The sequence below is a fragment of the Macaca nemestrina genome, chromosome 12 (genome assembly GCF_043159975.1).
Source record: "Macaca nemestrina isolate mMacNem1 chromosome 12, mMacNem.hap1, whole genome shotgun sequence".
NCBI lineage: Eukaryota > Metazoa > Chordata > Mammalia > Primates > Cercopithecidae > Macaca > Macaca nemestrina.
This window is the reverse complement of record NC_092136.1, coordinates 1,811,252-1,828,845: the sequence shown is the minus strand read 5'-3', so window position 1 is coordinate 1,828,845 and position 17,594 is coordinate 1,811,252. Positions and strand designations below refer to the sequence as shown.

The 17,594-nt window shown below is 60.7% G+C and overlaps 2 protein-coding genes and 1 long non-coding RNA gene across 7 annotated transcripts in view; 2 read left to right on the top strand and 1 right to left on the bottom strand.

Moving 5' to 3' along the window:
* Positions 1–1,582: 1,582 nt before the first annotated feature.
* LOC105469790 (lymphocyte specific protein 1) overlaps positions 1,583–17,594 on the bottom strand; it is a 40,041-nt gene continuing 24,029 nt past the window's right edge. For all 5 annotated transcript variants that reach the window (XM_011721323.2, XM_011721322.2, XM_011721325.2 and 2 more), the window contains exons 2-11: positions 13,435–13,572; positions 12,137–12,301; positions 10,229–10,370; positions 9,758–9,850; positions 9,460–9,503; positions 9,202–9,283; positions 6,909–7,043; positions 6,462–6,539; positions 6,206–6,308; positions 1,583–2,072 (exon numbers count right to left, since the gene is read on the bottom strand). In XM_011721323.2, coding sequence (XP_011719625.1) covers positions 6,219–6,308; positions 6,462–6,539; positions 6,909–7,043; positions 9,202–9,283; positions 9,460–9,503; positions 9,758–9,850; positions 10,229–10,370; positions 12,137–12,301; positions 13,435–13,572 — 967 coding nt within the window. In that variant the 3' untranslated portion in view covers positions 1,583–2,072; positions 6,206–6,218. The remainder of the gene's footprint in view (positions 2,073–6,205; positions 6,309–6,461; positions 6,540–6,908; positions 7,044–9,201; positions 9,284–9,459; positions 9,504–9,757; positions 9,851–10,228; positions 10,371–12,136; positions 12,302–13,434; positions 13,573–17,594) is intronic.
* On the top strand, positions 3,228–5,674 carry LOC139357396 (proline rich 33). Its single transcript, XM_071074058.1, has one exon. The coding sequence runs from the start codon at positions 3,228–3,230 to the stop codon at positions 4,641–4,643; it is 1,416 nt and encodes a 471-aa protein (XP_070930159.1). The 3' UTR covers positions 4,644–5,674.
* On the top strand, positions 12,395–15,007 carry LOC139357397 (uncharacterized). The gene is made up of 3 exons (XR_011610406.1): positions 12,395–12,634; positions 12,963–13,104; positions 14,304–15,007. It is a non-coding gene; the product is annotated as an uncharacterized lncRNA (long non-coding RNA).

The following is a 17,594-nucleotide window of genomic DNA, read 5'->3' as shown; positions in this document are numbered from 1 at the left end:
CTATCTATCTATCTATCTATCTATCTATCTATCTATCCATCCATCGATCCATCCATCCATCCATCGATCCATCCATCTCTTCATCCATCCATCTACCCATTCATGCATCCATCTATCCCTCCATCCATCCCTCCCTCCATCCCTTCATCCACCCACCCTTCATCCATCCCTCCTTCCCTCCATCCATCCATCCATACATCCACTCATCCATCCATCCACCCACCCACCTACCCATCCACTCATTCATCCCTTCTTCCATCCATCCTTCCCTCCCTCTGTCCTTCCAGGCATCCATCTCTTCACCCATCCATCCACCCACCCATCTACCCATCTACTCATCCATCCCTCCATTCATCCATCCACGTATCCATTCACTCACTCACTCACCTATCTATCCATCCATCCTTTCATCCATCCATTCATCTACCCACCCACACATCCATCCCTCCATCATCCATCCACCTATCCATCCATCCGTCCATCCACTCATCCATCCCTTCATCCATCCGTCCATCCATCTACCCATCCATGCATCCATCCCTTCATTCATCAATCCCTCCAATGCATCCACCTATCCATCCATCCAACCACATACCTATCCCTTCATTTATCCCTCCTTCCTTCCATCCATCCATCCACCCAGCCACCTACCCATCCATCACTCATCCCTCCCTCCATCCCTCCCTCCCTCACTCTGTCCATTCATCCAGCCATCCTTTCATCCATCCATCCACTCATCTACCCATCCACTCAGACATCCTTCCATTCATCCATCCATCCACTCATCTACCCATCCACTCAGACATCCCTCCATTCATCCATCCTCCTATCCATTCACTAACCCATCCATCCATCCATCCATCTAGCCAGCCAGCCAGCCAGTCAGCCAGCCATCCTCCCACCCACCCATCCATTCACTCACCTATTCACCCACTGATTCATCCATCAATCCATCCATCCACCCACCTGCTTACCCATTCACTCATCCATACATCCCTCTATCCATTCATCCATCCCCTATTCATCCACTCACCCATCCCTCCACTCGCCCACCCAGCCATGCATCCACTCACCCACCTACCCATCCATTCACCCACCTATCTCTCCACGCATCCACCCATTCGTCTATTCATCTGTCCATTCATCCACCCACCCACCCATCCATCCACCCACCCACCCATCCATCCATCCACCCACCCATCCACCCATTTGACTGTTTACCAAACCTTCACTGAGCACCTCCTGGGTGGTGTTGGGGGAGGCTCCGAGGTGAATCTTGCCCTCAGTGAGTGCACAGTCAGGGCACAGAAGTTTATATTGGGCTAGTCATGGTGGGGGTAGGGATATCACGGACATTCTGGAAAAGGAAGCCTGGACCCCACCCATTGTGTGTGCTCTGACTTAGGCCACCAGAGAGCTTACGTCCTGGAGGCTTACACTGCAAAGGCCATGAGACAGGTCAGACTGCCTGAACCCAGAGGCCACAGAATGCTGTGCAGTGTGGGAATGGGCTGGCCACTGGCCCAATCTTTCCATCCTGGCCAGCCCTGCCCGCTTAGTGAGTACAAGACAGCCAGCACACGAGAATACACTGGGAGCTTTATTGTATAAAATGGCGGGGCGGGGGGTGGCAAGCAGAGTGCGGGGGGGATGCAGCATCAAGCTTCCCGCGTGGCCGTTACCAGCCCTTGACCTGCAGTTTCCCCTTGGATCTGGGGGGTGACCCGCCCTCTCTGCACAGGGCTGTGCCTCAACCTCCTAACTTCCTAGAAGGTACTTGGCCTCTCCAGGGGTAAGTTCCTCTGGCCAACGATCAGGAGTTTCTTTCCTCCCCCAGGTAGTGAGAAGCAGAGCTGGCGGGGGGTGGTTGGGGTCAGAGAGAGGAAGGGCAGAGAGGCTAAAGGGTCCAGGAGCAAAAGGAGGTGGCAGCGGGGGGCGTCAAAGAGGCGAGGGTAGGTCATGCTGGCAACAGGAAGCAACTTCTTAGCCAGGGCGGGGGTGCAGGTGCCTGGCTGGGATCTCCCCTGGGTACATGGAGGGTGTCGCCCGTCTGGACCTGCAGACCCAGGAAGCTGGAACATAGGCATGGGGTGCAGGGGGCATTAGGCTAGGGTCCAGGGAGGGGCCACAGACCTGCCTCCTGCAAGCCCACAGAGCCTGCTCGTTGCTGGCCTCCCTGCCCTGCCCACACTCCGACTCCACCACGGGAGAAGATGTCCTGCCTCAGAGGCCTGCTTCCCAGTGTGAGCACTTGTGCCCTGGGTCAGGACCTCTGGCTGGAGACCTGACTCCAGGTGGAGGGAAAGCAGCCTGCCCACCCCGGGAGCTAGAACCGGGGTTCTCGTGGTTCCTGCCGTCCTGTCATCCAGAGGAGACCGGCAGCTGAGAGTAGGTCCTGGGCAGGCTCCTTCCGCCCCCACCCCTCCAGCAGCTCTGTTCTTGCCTTGGCAGAGCCAGCCCCCACCAGTAGCAGCCCCCAGGACTCCTCCTTCCCCAAACCAGACAGCCTCTGGCTCAGCCCAGATGCCATTTGTCAATGTCCTTGCAAACACGTGGTGCCCAGAAACCAGGGTGGGCGGCTTGGCCGGACCACCCCAGACAGGAGGTCTGCGGGAATATCCCATTTAGCATAGCTCAGCGAAAACTGCTCCCACCTTCCTGCCGATCTACCTCTGATGATGCAGCCTCAGCTTTCCCGAGCCTCTTGGCCGCCACCCCTCACCGCTGGCTCGCAGCGGACGCGCCTGTGGTCGGGCCGGCGACAACGGGGCGCCCCTCACGTGTCTGTGGGCAGCCGCTCTTCCAGCCGTGGGCCCAGCCAGCAGCTGGCCAGGGGCATGCCTGTCACTTGGAGCTCACCCACGTCTCCCACCCCAGCCCACACGGCACTGTGGCCTGACCCAGGCTGTGTACTTGGGGCCTGCTTTGTGCTGGGGTGGCATGGAGGACAGAGACCTGGAGGCAGGTTCTAGCCCCATCCCTGGAGGGACTCGGTCTCTGAGGCCTCATTTCTACACAAGGGTGATGGTCGGGCCACCCCAAAGTCCCCAAGGCACAGTCGAGCTCAGGACGGCCCCGGCAGGTTCTGGGTGTTTAGGAAGCCGAATACTCAGGCCCCCACAGCCCTGGCCCCAGGTCCTCCCTGGATCACAGGAGGCACAGGCCTCCCACCTCGGTGGGGAGGAGGGCTGGCCTGACTACTGTCCCTCCCACCCTAGGACACAGCCATGCTCATCTCAGCCGTGTCGATGGCACCCGAGGTGAGTGGTCCGAGCCTCCAGGGAGCCCCTGGACCCCCACCGCCCGTGCTGCCCAAGCCAGGAAAGGACAACCTGCGTCTGCAGAAGCTCCTGAGGAAGGCAGCCCGGAAGAAGATGATGGGGGGCGCGCACCTCGCCCCACCCGGGGCCTTCCGCACCTCCCTGTCCCCCGTGAGTGAGGCCAGCCACGACCAGGAGGTCACAGCCCCGCACGCTGCTGAGGGCCCGCACCCCGCCGAAGCCCCACGCCTTCCTGAAGCCCCACGCCCCACTGAGGCTCCCCGCACAGTGGCTGCCCTACCCCGCTCCCCGCACACCCCCGTCATCTACCACATGGCGTCACCCCTGCAGAAGTTCACGTTGTCTGTCGGCCTCACCCAGCGCAGGATTCTAGCTGCTCACAAGGCCACGGGGCCCCAGGTTGTAGCCCCGGCCCCAGAACCTGCCCGGCCCCCCAGTGGCTTCGTCCCTGTCTCAGCCCCTGTGGCTGGGGGCACCCACATCACCCAGGTGCACATCCAGCTGGCACCATCCCCACACGACGGGACCCCTGAGCCCCCCAGGACAGCCCCAGAAGGGGGATCCAACAGCCAGGACGGAGATGCCACCCCACGTCTCCCCAGGGCCCAGCCCCTGGTCCCAGTGGCTCACATCCGCCCACTGCCCACCACAGCCCAGGCTGCCAGTCCCCGGCCTGAGGAGCCCCCTGTACCACGGCCGCCACCCAGCTTCCATGCCTCGGTGCCCAGAGAGGCTAGTGCCAGGGTCGTGGTGCCCATAGCCCCGACCTGCCACTCGCTGGAGTCCTCACCGCACAACCTGACCCCCGTGGGCCCTGGCAGAGAGCAACTGGAGGAGCCCCCCATGGCCGGCCCTGCCGCTGAGGCCGAGCGAGTGTCCAGCCCTGCCTGGGCCTCATCCCCTACCCCACCATCAGGCCCTCACCCATGCCCTGTCCCCAAAGTTGCACCCAAGCCCCGGCTCAGTGGCTGGACGCGGCTCAAGAAGCAGCTGCTGGAGGAGGCCCCGGAGCCTACGTGCCCAGGGCCGCGGCAGAGCCTGGAGCCGGAGATGCCTGCCCCCACAGAGCAGGAGGCGCCCACCCCTGCCGTGCCCCGGGTCCCCGCCTCCCGGGCCTCCAGGATGTGGGATGCTGTGCTGTACCGCATGTCGGTGGTGGAGGCCCGAGGGCGCCTGACGGGGCCCAGCGGTGGGGAGCGCACCCCAGCCGGCCTCACCCGCCTGCCCTTCCTGTACCGGCCTCGTTTCAACGCCCGGAAGCTGCAGGAGGCCACCCGGCCCCCTCCCACAGTCTGCTCCATCCTGGAGCTGAACCCTCAGCCCAAGAACTTCAACCGCACAGCGACTGGCTGGAGGCTCTAGTGAAGTGGCCGGAACGGCCCCCAGGGCCCAGAACCATGAGGTGGACAGAAGAGGGGGCTGAGGTTCTAGCTGGGGGCCCATAGTTACTGCATGAAGATGCACCAGGGCCCAAGGGGCATGGGGTGCAGGGCAGCCTGGGAAGGGCACACGGGGTGCTGAGGGAAGTCTGGGTGTCAGGAAGGTGGTCAGGTGGAAAGGGCAGAGAGGACGAGCTGGAGCCCCTGGGCTGCAGTGGTGTGACGGGAACAGAGAAGGGGTCTGCGTTGGGATGTGGGATGGGGGCCTTGGGATGAAAACTTTAGGGAAAATGGCGGAGGACCGCACCTATTGACCTAGGCCAGGCTGCTCAGGGGCCTGGGCCTCGCGTTGTTCCTCCCTTTTGCTGTCAAAGGTTTGGGGGCAGATCTCTGCTTGCTGAGGCACGGGTGCAGTCAGGCTGGCTTGGCCATCGGCCTCAGGAGCAGTCAGCAGTTTTGCTGCGTGCTCTTCCTGATGGCAGAGCCAGACCCTGGGACTAGGGTGCAGGGGGAGCCTCAGCCAGCGTGAGACTTGGCACCAATACAAGTGCTCAGGGGCAGGCAGGGAGGGGCTTATCAGGGGGTAGAGGAGGGCCCAGCGTGACCCCTCTCACTGCCCCCCTCTGCGTCCCCTACCAGGGTTGACAGCCTGAGGGGGCAGAACTCGAGGGGTTCACTGGTGGGACAGCGAGGGTCTCAGCATTGGCCACGCCCAGGCTCTGACCGCTGGATGAGGAGGGAGCCCTCAGTCCCAACCCTGTGGGAACAGCCTGGCCAGGTGGGACCGAGAAGGGGCTGTGACCCCGGCAGGGAGAGTGAAGGCGCCCAGTTGGCAGTCAGCCAGGCTCTGGCAGGGGTCACCAACCACAGGAGAGGGACACAGAGGTGCCAGAAAAAGCCTCTGCCACAGCTGCTTGAGAGTCAGGGTTTGGCAGGGAAGATGGTAGGAGGACAGTTGCCCCACCCTGGGGTGTGATGGGTGCTGGAAATGGAGCCTGGGGTCCAGGTCACTAATAAATGTGTGTCTAACCATGGCAGGAGTGGCACTGCTCTGTCTGCAGCATGGGATGGGGAGGCCATCAGGACCTCTGAATGACTCTCGGCTGGGACAGGGAGTAGGACCTAAGTTCCTGCCCCTCTATGGACCACCAGCATACAGATGGTCAGGGAACCTGGGCTCCATGCCACCTGCTTTCTTCAATGCTAGCCCTGTGGTGGCCAGGCTGCCCCTCACTTCCCTCATGAGCCCTGCTGGGGCTTTTGGGGAGTCCCAGATGGGAGCCTTGAGCTTCCCTAGTGGAGCAGTGGCTGAGCCGGGCTGTCTCCAGTGAAGTGAACAGAGAGTTTGAATCTGGTGTCAGATGAGGGAGGCAGCATCTGTGCAGGGCTGGGAGACTGAGATGGTCTGGGTTCTGGCCAACTCGGGGTCCACCCTTGCAGCATGCAACAGGGCTCCAGGCCCCCTCCAGGCTGCCAAGTTCCCAGCACAGTGCACGTGCGTGCACCTCGTCCCACTCTACGGGTTGCCAGTTGCCGGGGACTCACCGAGACAGGAGGCCTAGGGCGCCGGGCCCCCTTCCACAAGCACCTTCTCATACTTCCCATGCCCGGTGGCCACAAACTTATACCTCTTCCCAGATGGGGTGCTCTGTTGGGGAAGGAGACCAAGAGTGAAGGTGAGAGCAGCAGAAAGATGATGCCTCTGCCTCTGGGAAGCCCTCACAGATGCACAGAGGACAGTCCCTCTTTGCCCTCCCCTGCTGCACCCACCCTTCCTGCACCAACCACATTAAGGCTCTACCTTAATCGTTGATGAGGTCTTGGAGCCTCCCTTCTGCTCCCAGAGGCTTTTCTTGCTCATGTCTCCAGCCACAATATCCTGGGGGCAGCAGAAGGATATGTCACAAGTGCAGACCCCTGGATCTCGGGGAGTAGAAGCCCTGGGCCCTTCTCTCTTGCCTTGCCTTACCTGGTCAGGGGGCCTGGGACCTGCCTACCTACCTTTTTCTGTGTGATCCCAGTGGAAGTGGCAGGGAGAGGGATAAAGGTGCCATCCACCTCCACTCAAACAACACAGCCTTCTACACCAGCAAGGGTGAACCCAACCCTACTGCCGTGCCTCAGTGTTCTGTCTACCCACATTCACGCTGGACAGTCCCACGCTTGCCTTAACAAAGAAAACTGGCCTGCTGCTAAACTCCCAGGTGCTGGCTCTGCAGCCTAGCCTTGCCCCTGGAGGGGACCTTACCTTGCAGGACGGAGTCTTGGTGGCAGACTGAGCCTGTACCTCACCCGTCTCCCACCGACTCTTGGTACTGGCCACGGCCATGCTGGGCAGCTCTATGGAGGCCTGGCGGGCTAGCTTGGGGGTCCGGCCAGCGGTCTGCAGAGGAGGCAAAGCATCAGGATTACCTTAGTGAACAGCCACCGTGGTCACATCAGAGGGTCACACTGGGCAACCCCTTGCTTTGTGTTCGTATTTTCCCTGGGAGTGCTTTCCCAATGCAGCCCTAGAGTGGGGAATCACTGAAAACATGTGCCTTCCTACATTCAATGCAATTGTGAGACATCTCCCGGTCCTGAAGAGCATCAGGGAGATGATGGCGCACAGGACAGATGTGGGTCTGCCTCCATGCTGCTCATGGGGTAGGGCTGGGGGACCATGGAATGGATGGAGGGACATTGAATGGATGGAAGCACAGTGGTTAAATTGCAGAGTATTGGTTGGATGGAGGAGCATTGATTAGATGGAGGAGTATTGGTTGTACAAAAAGGTGTTGATAGATGAAGGAATATTGATTGGATGGAAGGGTACTGATTATATGAGGGAGTATTTGTTAGATGGAGGGGCATTGATTGAATGGAGTAGTATTGGTTGGACAGAGCCATATTGGTTCAATGAAGGGGCATTGATCGCATGCAACGACATTGATTGGATGAAGGAGTATCGGTTGGATGGAGGGGCACCGGTACAATGGAAAGGTATTGACTGGATGGAGGAGCACTGAATGAATGAAGGAGTATTGATTGGATGGGGAAGTACTGGTTGGATGGAGGAATATTGGTAGGATACAGGAGCATTGATAGGATGGAGGGGTACTTGTTGGATGGAGAGGGATTAATTGGATGGAGGAATATTGGTTTGATAGAAGGATGTTGGTTGGGTAGAGGAACATTGATTGCATGGAGGAGTACTGGTTGTATGGAGGAGTATTGGTTGGTTGAAGGGGAATTAGTTGAAATCGGAAGTACCGGTTGAATAGAAGGGCATTGATTGGGTGAAGGAGTAATGTGTGGATGGAGGGGCATTCGTTGCACAGAAGAGCACTGACTGGATGGAGGAATACTGGCAAGATAAAGGAGTGTTTGTTGGATAAGTGAGTACTGGGTGGATGGAGGGGCCCTGGGTGGATGAAGGAGCACTGATTTAGGAGAGGAGTATTGGTTCGATGGAAGGATACTGGTTAGATGGAGATGTCCTGATTAAATAAAGAAGTACTGGTTGAATAGACGGGCATTGATTGGAAGCAGAGGCATTGATTGGGTGAAACTATTTTGGTTGGTTAGAGGGAAATTGATAGGATAGAAGGCCATTGATTGGATGCAAGGCATTATTGGATGGAGGTGCATTGATTGGATGAAGTTGTTTTGGTTGGCTGGAGGAACATTGGTTGGATGGAGGGGAATTGATTGAATGGAGGAGCACTGAACGAATAGGGGTACTGATTGGATGAAGGTGTATTAGTTGTATTGAAAGGAGTTGGTGGATGAAGGAATATTGGTTGGATGAAGGAATATTGGTTGGATGAAGGGACATTGATTGGATGGAGGAGTATTGGTTGAATGAAGGAGCAATGACTGGATGGAGAGATACTGATTGAATGGAGGGGCTGGCATGTGGGATTGGCATCGGTTACATGGCAAGCCATTAATTGGATAGACAAGTATTGGTTGGATGGAGGGTATTGGTCAGATGGAGAAGCATTGATGGATGGAGAAGAATTGATTGGATGGGAGGGGCATTGATTGGGTGTAGTAGTATTGGATGGATGCAGGAATCTTGATTGGATGGAGGGTCATTGATTGGATTAAGGAGTACTGGTTGATTGACTGGAGGAGTATTGGCTGGAGAGAAGAGCACTGATAGCATGAAAGGGCATTGATTGGATGGTGCAGTATTGTTCTGATGGGGGCATTGATTGAATAGAGAAACACTGAATAATTGGAGGAGTATTGGTTGCAGGCATATTGGTTGTATAAAGGAACATTAACTGGATGCAGGAGCATTGATAGGATGGGAGATTTTTGGTTGGATGGAATAGCATTGATTGAACGGAGGGGCATTGGTTACATGGAGGGACATTGATTAGATGGAGGGGCACAGATTGGGTAGTGGGGCACTGACTGGATGGAGAAGCATTGGTTGGATAGGGTGTTGGTTGAATAAGGGGGCATTGATTGGATGGAAGGGCGTTGGTTGAATGAAGGAATGGTGCCAGGATGGAGGAGGGACCTGGCAGCAGACGGGAGCCAGATCATACCTCGATGGCCTGGGTGTATTGTTCCAACCGCTGGTCAATCTTGGAGATGGGCAAGTCTGGTTGGGACTTCTTCACACTGTTACTGGAGGGTAGAAGATGTGTCAGGCCCCATGTCTCCCACAAGGCTTCTCCCAACCTGCCCAAGCCTCCCCCAGAGCGCCCCTCGGTCTCCAGATCTCCACCCTGTGACTCCCTTCAACCCCCTCTTGGGGAAACCTAAGATCTGAGCCCAGAAAGCAGATAGACAGACAGACAGACCTCTTCTCTATGGAGCGGTTTAGGGACTCGGTCCTGTCGATGAGCTGCAGAGGGTGGAGAGACACAGGCCTGCAGCAGCTGAGGTAAAGCCCACCCTCCATCCCCACAACTACTCCATCCACTAATCCAACCCCCAACCCTTATATCACGGGGCTTTGCTGAGCATCAGGAAATGCGGGGGATAGCAGACAAAAGCCGGGCCTGGGCCTGGTCTTCCTGTGGCTGGCATGTGGGACTGGCCTTTTGGGTATGAGTCCGGGAGAGGGGAGAAGATGGCAGGCTTTGCAGCTTGACCTACTTTGGTGGTAGGGCTCAGGGGAGGTGAGCTGTGTTCAATGGTCCCCTCCAAGATCAAGGGGCTGGGTGTCCTGGGCTGCTGACATTTCTGGTGCTAGAAAAGAAACAAGACAAAACAGACATCCCAGGTGACCCTCTGCTGGTATCCCTCCTGCCCTGCCCAGCACCTGTGGGAACAAATGCTGTTCCTCCCTGAGCCCCAGGTTCTCTGTGGCCCTGACATGCTCCCGTTCTAGAGCTGGTGGGGAGGGACTGAGGAATCTGGGGAAATGTCTCCGGATCTTGCAAGAGGATCACCGAGCCTCACCCTCTCTGAGAATGTGGGCCCAGAAGGGGCTGCAAGGTCTAGGGGTGTGGGGTGCTGACCCACTTTGGGCTAGACCCACAGGGCCCACAGAGTGGTGCAGACAGCAAAGGCAGGCTCATCCCTGGGGTGGGGGTGCAGTCAGACCCTCTGAGGTGGAGCCATCACCTCCTCCTGCTCCTCCTCAGCCCCTGCGGCCCCCAGGTTGTCCTGGACAGTGTCCTCTGGCTCTGGCTCCTCCTTGCTCAGACTCAACTCCTCCAGGTGGACTTCCTCACCGTCCTCCTTTTCACCAGCATGCAGGCCGGGCCTGTGGGTGGAAAGGGAGGCAAAGCCGTTCTAGGGCCATTGGATTGCTTGGTTGACCCCTTCCTTTTTCCAAGCCTCAGTTTCCCCATCTGTAAAATGCAGGTAGTCAGGCTAATTGAGTGCCAAGGGATCTGAGACCCAAGCCCATTGGGAAAGAAGGTCCAGCGGCCTCAGAGCCGGCACATTCTGCTTGGGTCCCTGTGTCAGGGCCTGAGGCCCTTGGGGAACTGCCCAGTCCCCCCCCAGGCAGGCCTCTACAGACGGAGGGGCCCCCAGGCACTGAGGCTGGGTTCAACCCCAGCTTCCTGGCTGGGCCTCAGCTTGGCAGCTGCCCGCCCACCCAGTTGGTCTGGTGAGGTGCCCGGGGGGCCAGGCTGCCGGGACCACCACTCCTGCTCGGCTCCCTGTGGGGGCCCTGGGGTGTGTGGGGGACTGGAGGCTGGGTCATTTGGAGGGCTAGGCAGGGGCAGGGGCCAGGCCACTGAGTAGCAGGGCCAAGGGGCTGCCGGCTGCGGGGGAGGGGAGGCCAGCCAGCTGGCAGCTTCCAGCGGCTCTGCATTTGAGCAGGACTGAACCTGGAGGAGAAGATGGGAAATTCTCGAATTTTCCATGATTTCAGGCCCCTGGGTGTGCGTGCCAGCCAAGACCCAGACCCACCCGCCCAAGGTGGGCAGGGGTCTGAGCCAGCAGCAGCCACACAGAGGGCCCGTTCAGCAGCCAGTCTGTGCAGCCTGGCAGGTGCAGGGGGTAGGGCGGCTTCTCGAGCTGGGTTTCACGGAAGAGTCAAAGCGCCCCCTGCTGTTGGGAGCAGCCTGGCCCGCCTAGGCCCGAGGCCAGGGAGAAGGGCGCTGCCCCGGCTCAGAAATGCAGGGCCGCTGACTCCCAAGCATGTAGGGGGAGACTGAGGCCTGGGGAGGGGGCAGCGAGCACTGTGCCAGACCACGACCGGTGCCCTGGTTATAGGAGGACAAGGCAGCGTCGCTCAGCAACACTGGTCCCGAGAGCTCCAGGCTGGTTTAGGACTTCAGAGGGGGCAGGAAGGACCCCGACCAGGGAGAACTGTCAGCCCAGCCACGGGCTCTGGTCCCACTCAAGGCAAGGGGGTCCTGAGCAGGGCTGGGGTCCTAGATGGCCTGGGCCCCGCAGAGCGGGTGGGGCCGGCCCCATCGTGGCCGCAAGTATCTGAGAGCAGCAAGGACCCCGAGCAGGCTGGGCAGGGGTAGTGAGGTGGGGCTTGCACGCAGCCCCCGTTGGGCCCGCTGGGGTTGAGGCCGGCACACACATCCACACATCTGGAAAGTGTGTCCTCCCACCCCACTCTCCGGCATGCACATCTGGAAATACCTGCTCCCCTCCGTGGGAATGGAGATCAGCCAGCCCCGAGGGAGGAAGGGGCGGCGGCGGCTCTCAGCCTCCATTACGGAAGCGGCCGCAGCTGTGCGCTGATGTGGCAGCACTAGGCTTGGCCCCGCAGCTGCCTGGATGGGGCCCAGGGGCCCTGGAGAGCCCCAGAATGAGGTTTCCTCGCGGCCCTTTGCCGGCCACCATGCTGTCTCGCCCTCTTCCTCCCTCCCCTCCTTTCTCCCCCTTTCCTGGCCATGGGGGCATTTCAGGGGCGGCTTGGAAAGGGGAGGATGGGGTGGCTGCTCAGGCACAGGCTGAGGGCCTGAAGGGAGCCTGCTGTGCCCTGCTCTGCCCAGCGCCCACCCTCGAGGCCCGGCGGGAGCCCCGCTCTGCCCACTGCCCACCCTCGGGGCCCTCACTCACTTGTCCTCTTGCTCCCCCTCAGGACTCCTGCACCGGGGGGGTTCTCTGCTGTCCGAGGCGCCCTGGACCCCCTCATGCTCCTGCCGCTGCTCTGGCCTCTGGGACCAGTCGCCAAAGCCCTCGTCCTCATCCAGTTCAGGGGCCTCCGAGGGCTTCAGGCTGAGGCTGAGGGTAGCAGGGGGGAACTTAGGACTGGGCGGCTGCTGCCTCCTCTGCTCGGGGCCCACACTCACCTCATGGCACCTGCTCAGGCCCTGGGCTCCAAGTGTGGGAGACCCTGTCTGCCACAGAGCTGGCTCTGGGCTGTGTCTCCTGTGGTTAGAGAATCCCTGAGGGTAGGGCTGTGCCTCCCCCATCAGTCTGGGGCAGCCTGACAACTGTGCTTCCTCCATCAGTTCAGGACTCCTTGAGGCTTGGCAGGGTTGTGCCTCCTCCATCAGTCTGGGGCTACCTGAGGGCAGGACTATGCCTCTCCCATCAGTTTGGGGTTCCCTGAGGGTAAGGCTGCGCCTCTTTCATCAGTGTAGGGCTCCCTGAGGGCAGGGCTGGGCCTCCCCCATCACTCTGGGACTCCCTAGGGCAGGGCTGGGCCTCCCCCATCACTCTGGGACTCCCTAGGGCAGGGCTGGGCCCCCCCATCAGTCTGGGGCTCCCTAGGGCAGGGCTATGCCTCCCCTATCATCCTGGGGCTCCCCAAGGGCTGCCCTGATCCCCAGGCTCCTCCTAAGCGCCTATGTGGCAGGGTGAGCTCCTGGAGAGCTAGGGCTCTTGGCGGGGGTGGCCGAGGGCCTGACCGTGGTGACCGCTGAACCCCACTCTACCCAAGGCTGCTGACTCGGAGAAAATGGAACAAAAGAGGCCAGGAGGAAGGGGAGCATTATTGGAAAAACAGCCCAGCCCAGCCGCGGAGGCCTCCTGGGCCCAAGGAGGAAGCAAGCCAGCCTGGCCGCCAAGTTGGACGTGGCTCTGTGAGTCATTGGCGGGGGAGTCTGGTTGGGGGCCCAGGGGCTGGCTGCGTGGCTGGGGTCAGAGGCAGTACAAGCAAGGCCCAGCTCACGAGCACAGAGCCTGGGTCAACGTCCAGGAGGCAGCCAGGCATTAGCAGACCCTCACCCAGGGCTGCAGCCCCCCTCACCCCAGGAGTACTCGCCCCCTCCCGTGCTTGCTTCTGGGGGCTCTTCCTTGTTCTCGTGCTGCACTGGGACCCCCAAGCCCAGGCCCTTGACCTCCCCCTCAGCTCAGGCCCCAGGGTGCACGGACAGGGGTCAGAGGCCGGGCATGCGGTGGGGGTTGCTCACAGCATCTCGTGCTCTGGCCGCTCGGGGACATGGCTGCCTCCGTCCACATCCTGGGCCTGAAGCTGCCGGTCTCTCTCCTGCCGGCATGGGTCGCGGGTGGCCTCCTCCTCGTCTTCCACGCTCCACTGAGCAGTGGGCCTGGTGGGGGACACAGAGGGACAGTCACGCCACAGCCGAGACCGGCGCGGTTTTGCACCCACTCCTCCTGTCTATGCAGGGCCTTGCTGGGCCACACAGTGTGGGCAGCCCTGGTCCACGAGGGCAGTCCCAGGCTGGCCCTCAGGCCTCACCTTGTCCATCTTTAAATAGAGGCTGCCCACGTGGTCATGAGGTGCCCTCTGACCCAGGCGAGGGTCCCGGGGCCTTGTGAGGATCTGGGCACCCCTGTGCCCTGTGGGGATGAAGGTGGGACTCCAAGGCCCATTCAAGCCTGAAGAAACTCAAGGACATGACAAAAGCTCCTCTGTCCCCCTCTCCCAGCCCCCCTCCCTCCCTAGGTAGAGCCAGGACCTAGACCCGGGTGACCCTGGAGGGCCCAGGAAGAAGATACTGGAGTCCAGGGAGACTGGCCACAGTGCGTCGCCAGGTGGCACCTCCACCCTACCTGCGCAGGGTGTATTGGGGAAAGGGGGCCCCACATGAGGTCCAAGGCTGAGGAAAGGAGGCCCCGCACATGTCCAGGCAGGTCACCTCCTGTCCCACCACCAGCCCTGCTAACAGAAGCCCAGCAGACCGGTGGGCTCCTGCCTGGGCCTAACCCCATAGCTGGGGGCACCTTACAGGGTCGGCTCACCCAGCCCCACCCCACCCTTATTTCAGAGCCCTCTGCAGAGTCTCTCTGAGCTGTTTCTTTTGTTTGTTTGTTTCAGCGTTTCGCTCTTGTTGCCCAGGCTGGAGTGCAATGGCACGATCTCGGCTCACGGCAACCTCCGCGTCCCGGGTTCAAGCAATTCTCCTGCCTCAGCCTCCTGAGCAGCTGGGATTACAGGCGTGCACCACCACACCCGGCTAATTTTGTATTTTTTAGTAGAGACCGGGTTTCTCCATGTTGGTTAGGCTGGTCCCGAACTCCCGACCTCTGGTGATCCGCCCACCTCGGCCTCCCAAAGTGTTGGGATTACAGGGATGGGCCACCTCGCCCGGTCATTTGAGCCATTTCAAAAATGGTGAAACTGAGGTAAGGGAGTGCTTCTGCTCTCAGAGACTGAAACCATGGCTTCTCAGGGTCCCACATGCCCCACTGGGGGACAGAGGTAGACACAGGCTGGCCTGGACCCGGTTATCAGAGCCCCGGCCCGGCACCTCTCAGACAGTCCGGGTCCTGCAGACACCTCGGCCTCAGCTGTCGTGGCCCTGCCTCCCATTGCCCTCCTAGAGCCTGAGTCGGGGGTCCAGGGTCTCTACACTCCTACAGGGCTTATTATCCCAGACCCAGGGAGGGCGCCCAGGCCAGAACGGGGAGCAGGGCTGGGGTCTTGCCGCTGGGGTCTCAGTTCTTCCCGGCCAGTGTCCGCTGCCTGACCCTGCAGCCTGATCCCCACCAGGCCCCAGTCCCCTGGCCAGACAGCCCTGCCAGCACATGATCTAATCTCTCCTAGGTCTCCCCTAAGCCTCTCAGACAAAAGCCAGGCCCTTCCACAGGCCCGAGTTCAAGGCCCACTCCCCCCACCGAAGCCACAGGGGACTCCAGCCACGCAAACCCAGCCGCCTGTGCACCCCGCCCCCTACGCCCCCGAATCCGCCTGCCTGTCCTGCTCCTCAGAAATGCCTTCAACTCCCGGCCCCCGAGGAAGCCACTTAATTCCCCACACCTGGCTCCCATCATCCGGGCAGATGAGGCCCAGCTTCCCGCTTCTGCTGGCCTCCGCATGGCTGGGGGCTGCTGGGCCTCGTTCCACCTGGGGAGGCAGAGCCTGGGGCGCAGGGGCCCTCATGCTCACTCACGCCCCAGCCCCTCCAAACGGAGGGTGGTGCAGAACTGGGGCAGAGTGTTGAGGAGGTGGAGGGGTTTCATGGAGGGGAAGCCTGGCCATGTTGCTCTCCGTGTTCCCATGTCCCAGCCCCTCCATGTGAGCAAGGGTTCAGCTGGGGTGTGTGCCCCTGGGCCTGGGGCATGAGATGGAGCCCCAGCTCCTCCTTGGACCTGGGCTTCCGATGGGTCCAGGGCCCTCACTCCAGCTCCACAGACCCCCTCCACCAAGCCGTAGGGGAGAGGAGAGCTTAAAAGCCCACACTGGTGCAGAGACCCCAGATACTCGTGTGCACACGTTTCCTTGGGTGCACCCCTATGGGCAATGAGTCCGGGCCCCAACGGCCCCACAAAAGCCCTGGCTCTGCTCACAGCTCATGTCCTACACATGGAGCACAGCCGTGCTCGGGCTCCCCAGGCCCGGGGCACACGCAGGTGCACACCCAACTCACACACGTTCTCCACGAGCCCACACTCCAGCCACACAGGCACACACGCCCGCACCCCATAGGCACATACAAGTACGCTCGTGCTCACACACGGGAACCCTTGACATTCACGTGTGTGTGCAAACAGGCTTGGGAACAAGGCGACCACGTCCCCCTCCAGGGATCCCTTCCGGGTGCCGCAGCCTCACTTTCGTGAGGCTGTTTAGTGAGGCAAACATTGACTGTTTGCCTTGCCATTGCCCTGACAACGGCAGTGCGGTCCTGGCACGAGGCCCAGGTGTGTACTCTGGGAACATCATCCCTGCCGAGCTGGGGCCCCTCAAAGATCACCCCGACTGAGCTCTCCCTGGCTAGGGGCCTGGAGGACAGAGTGGGGGTGCAGAGTAAGCATCTCCTGGTGTCTCCCCTAAAACCCAAGGCTGGGGAGAAGCCCCGCCAGCCCCTGGCCTCTGACCCAGCAGACTGAGGACGTGGAGGCCTCTGGGCCCCTTCCCCGTCTCCTCCCTTTCCCCTACCCCAGGATGTGAGTCATGTGGGCCCCCTCCCCATGACCTCACCCCCTCACTATTCCACAGCTGGGCTCTGTTCTGGGAACTGAAAGGGGGGCAGCTCTCCTGGGGTGGGGTGGGGGCCTCTGGCCTGGGAAAGGCGCCCCCCGGCCAACGGCCCAGGCCCCTTGGCATGCACAGCAGAGCTGTCAGGACTCTCAAATGGCCGACCCCACCCGTGGCCCTGGCTCAGCCCCGTGCAGCTGCGAGGGATTTGGTGTTCCTGCGCAAATGCAATTAGGCGATTTCCTGTGTCTGTTCTGGCTCCGAAGCCCAAGGTTCAGCCCAAGGGGCCAGGCAGTGGAGGGGGGGGCTCCATCCACCTCCCACCCCGGCACACCCCCACACCCTCACAGTCCCAGGCTCCGCTTCGGGGCTTGGCTGCCAGCCAGGATCACCAGAATGCACAGAACCCTGACGGTGCCTTGTTCTGAGTGGGACTCCCCAAGCTCGGGTCTGTTCCTGCCGTCCTCATCCACTGCCGACCACCCCCCGACTCGGGACGCTGGCCCTTCTTCTCCTTCCTCCACAGACCCCCCCACTTCTACCTCCCAGTCCCCACCGAGGGCCTGACAATGTTCGTCCGCAGCTCGGCACTCCCAGCTGCCCACCTCCAACGTCCCCCTGCAGACACTTCCAGAATGAGTGTCCGGCTCGGTCCCCGTCCCGACTCTGCCCCCTGCAGGCAGCTCCTGTGGCCGCCTCACCCGGCTGTTCTGAGCCCAGTGGTTGGCTGGAGAGGGTCCTCTCTGGGGTCCTGGGGAGTGAGGAGGTTCTGGTGAAGAGCAGGGGCTGCAGGCAGGATGTCGAGAGGAGGGGGAACTCCTCCTCCGGGCTGGACCACAGGTCCCCTGGACACCACAGGGAGCTGGCGGGAGGCCTGGAGAGTAGGGCTGGGCCTCCAACCAGGGTGGCTCAGGGCTCCCTGCACAGCGCTGAGGTCTCTGGTCCCCTCGTGAGCCCAGCCTCCCCTGTGGTCATAGACTTGCCCCCTCAAGTCACTGCAGAGCCCAAGAATGGGAAACACAGCACAGTGTGCCGGGAAAAGGTGCCCACAGGGGGCCTTCATGGCTGAGGCTTCCAGAGGGTCGTGGGACAGCAACCCCGACCCACCCACCAGGCACCCACCACAGCATTCACAACACAGCTTCGGAGTGTGGGTCTGGGTCTATCTGGGAAGCCAGGGCAAAGGCA

Coding starts and splice junctions, on each gene's coding strand:
- LOC139357396 (XM_071074058.1), top strand. CDS start 3,228: ATGCTCATCTCAGCCGTGTCGATGGCACCCGAGGTGAGTGGTCCGAGC.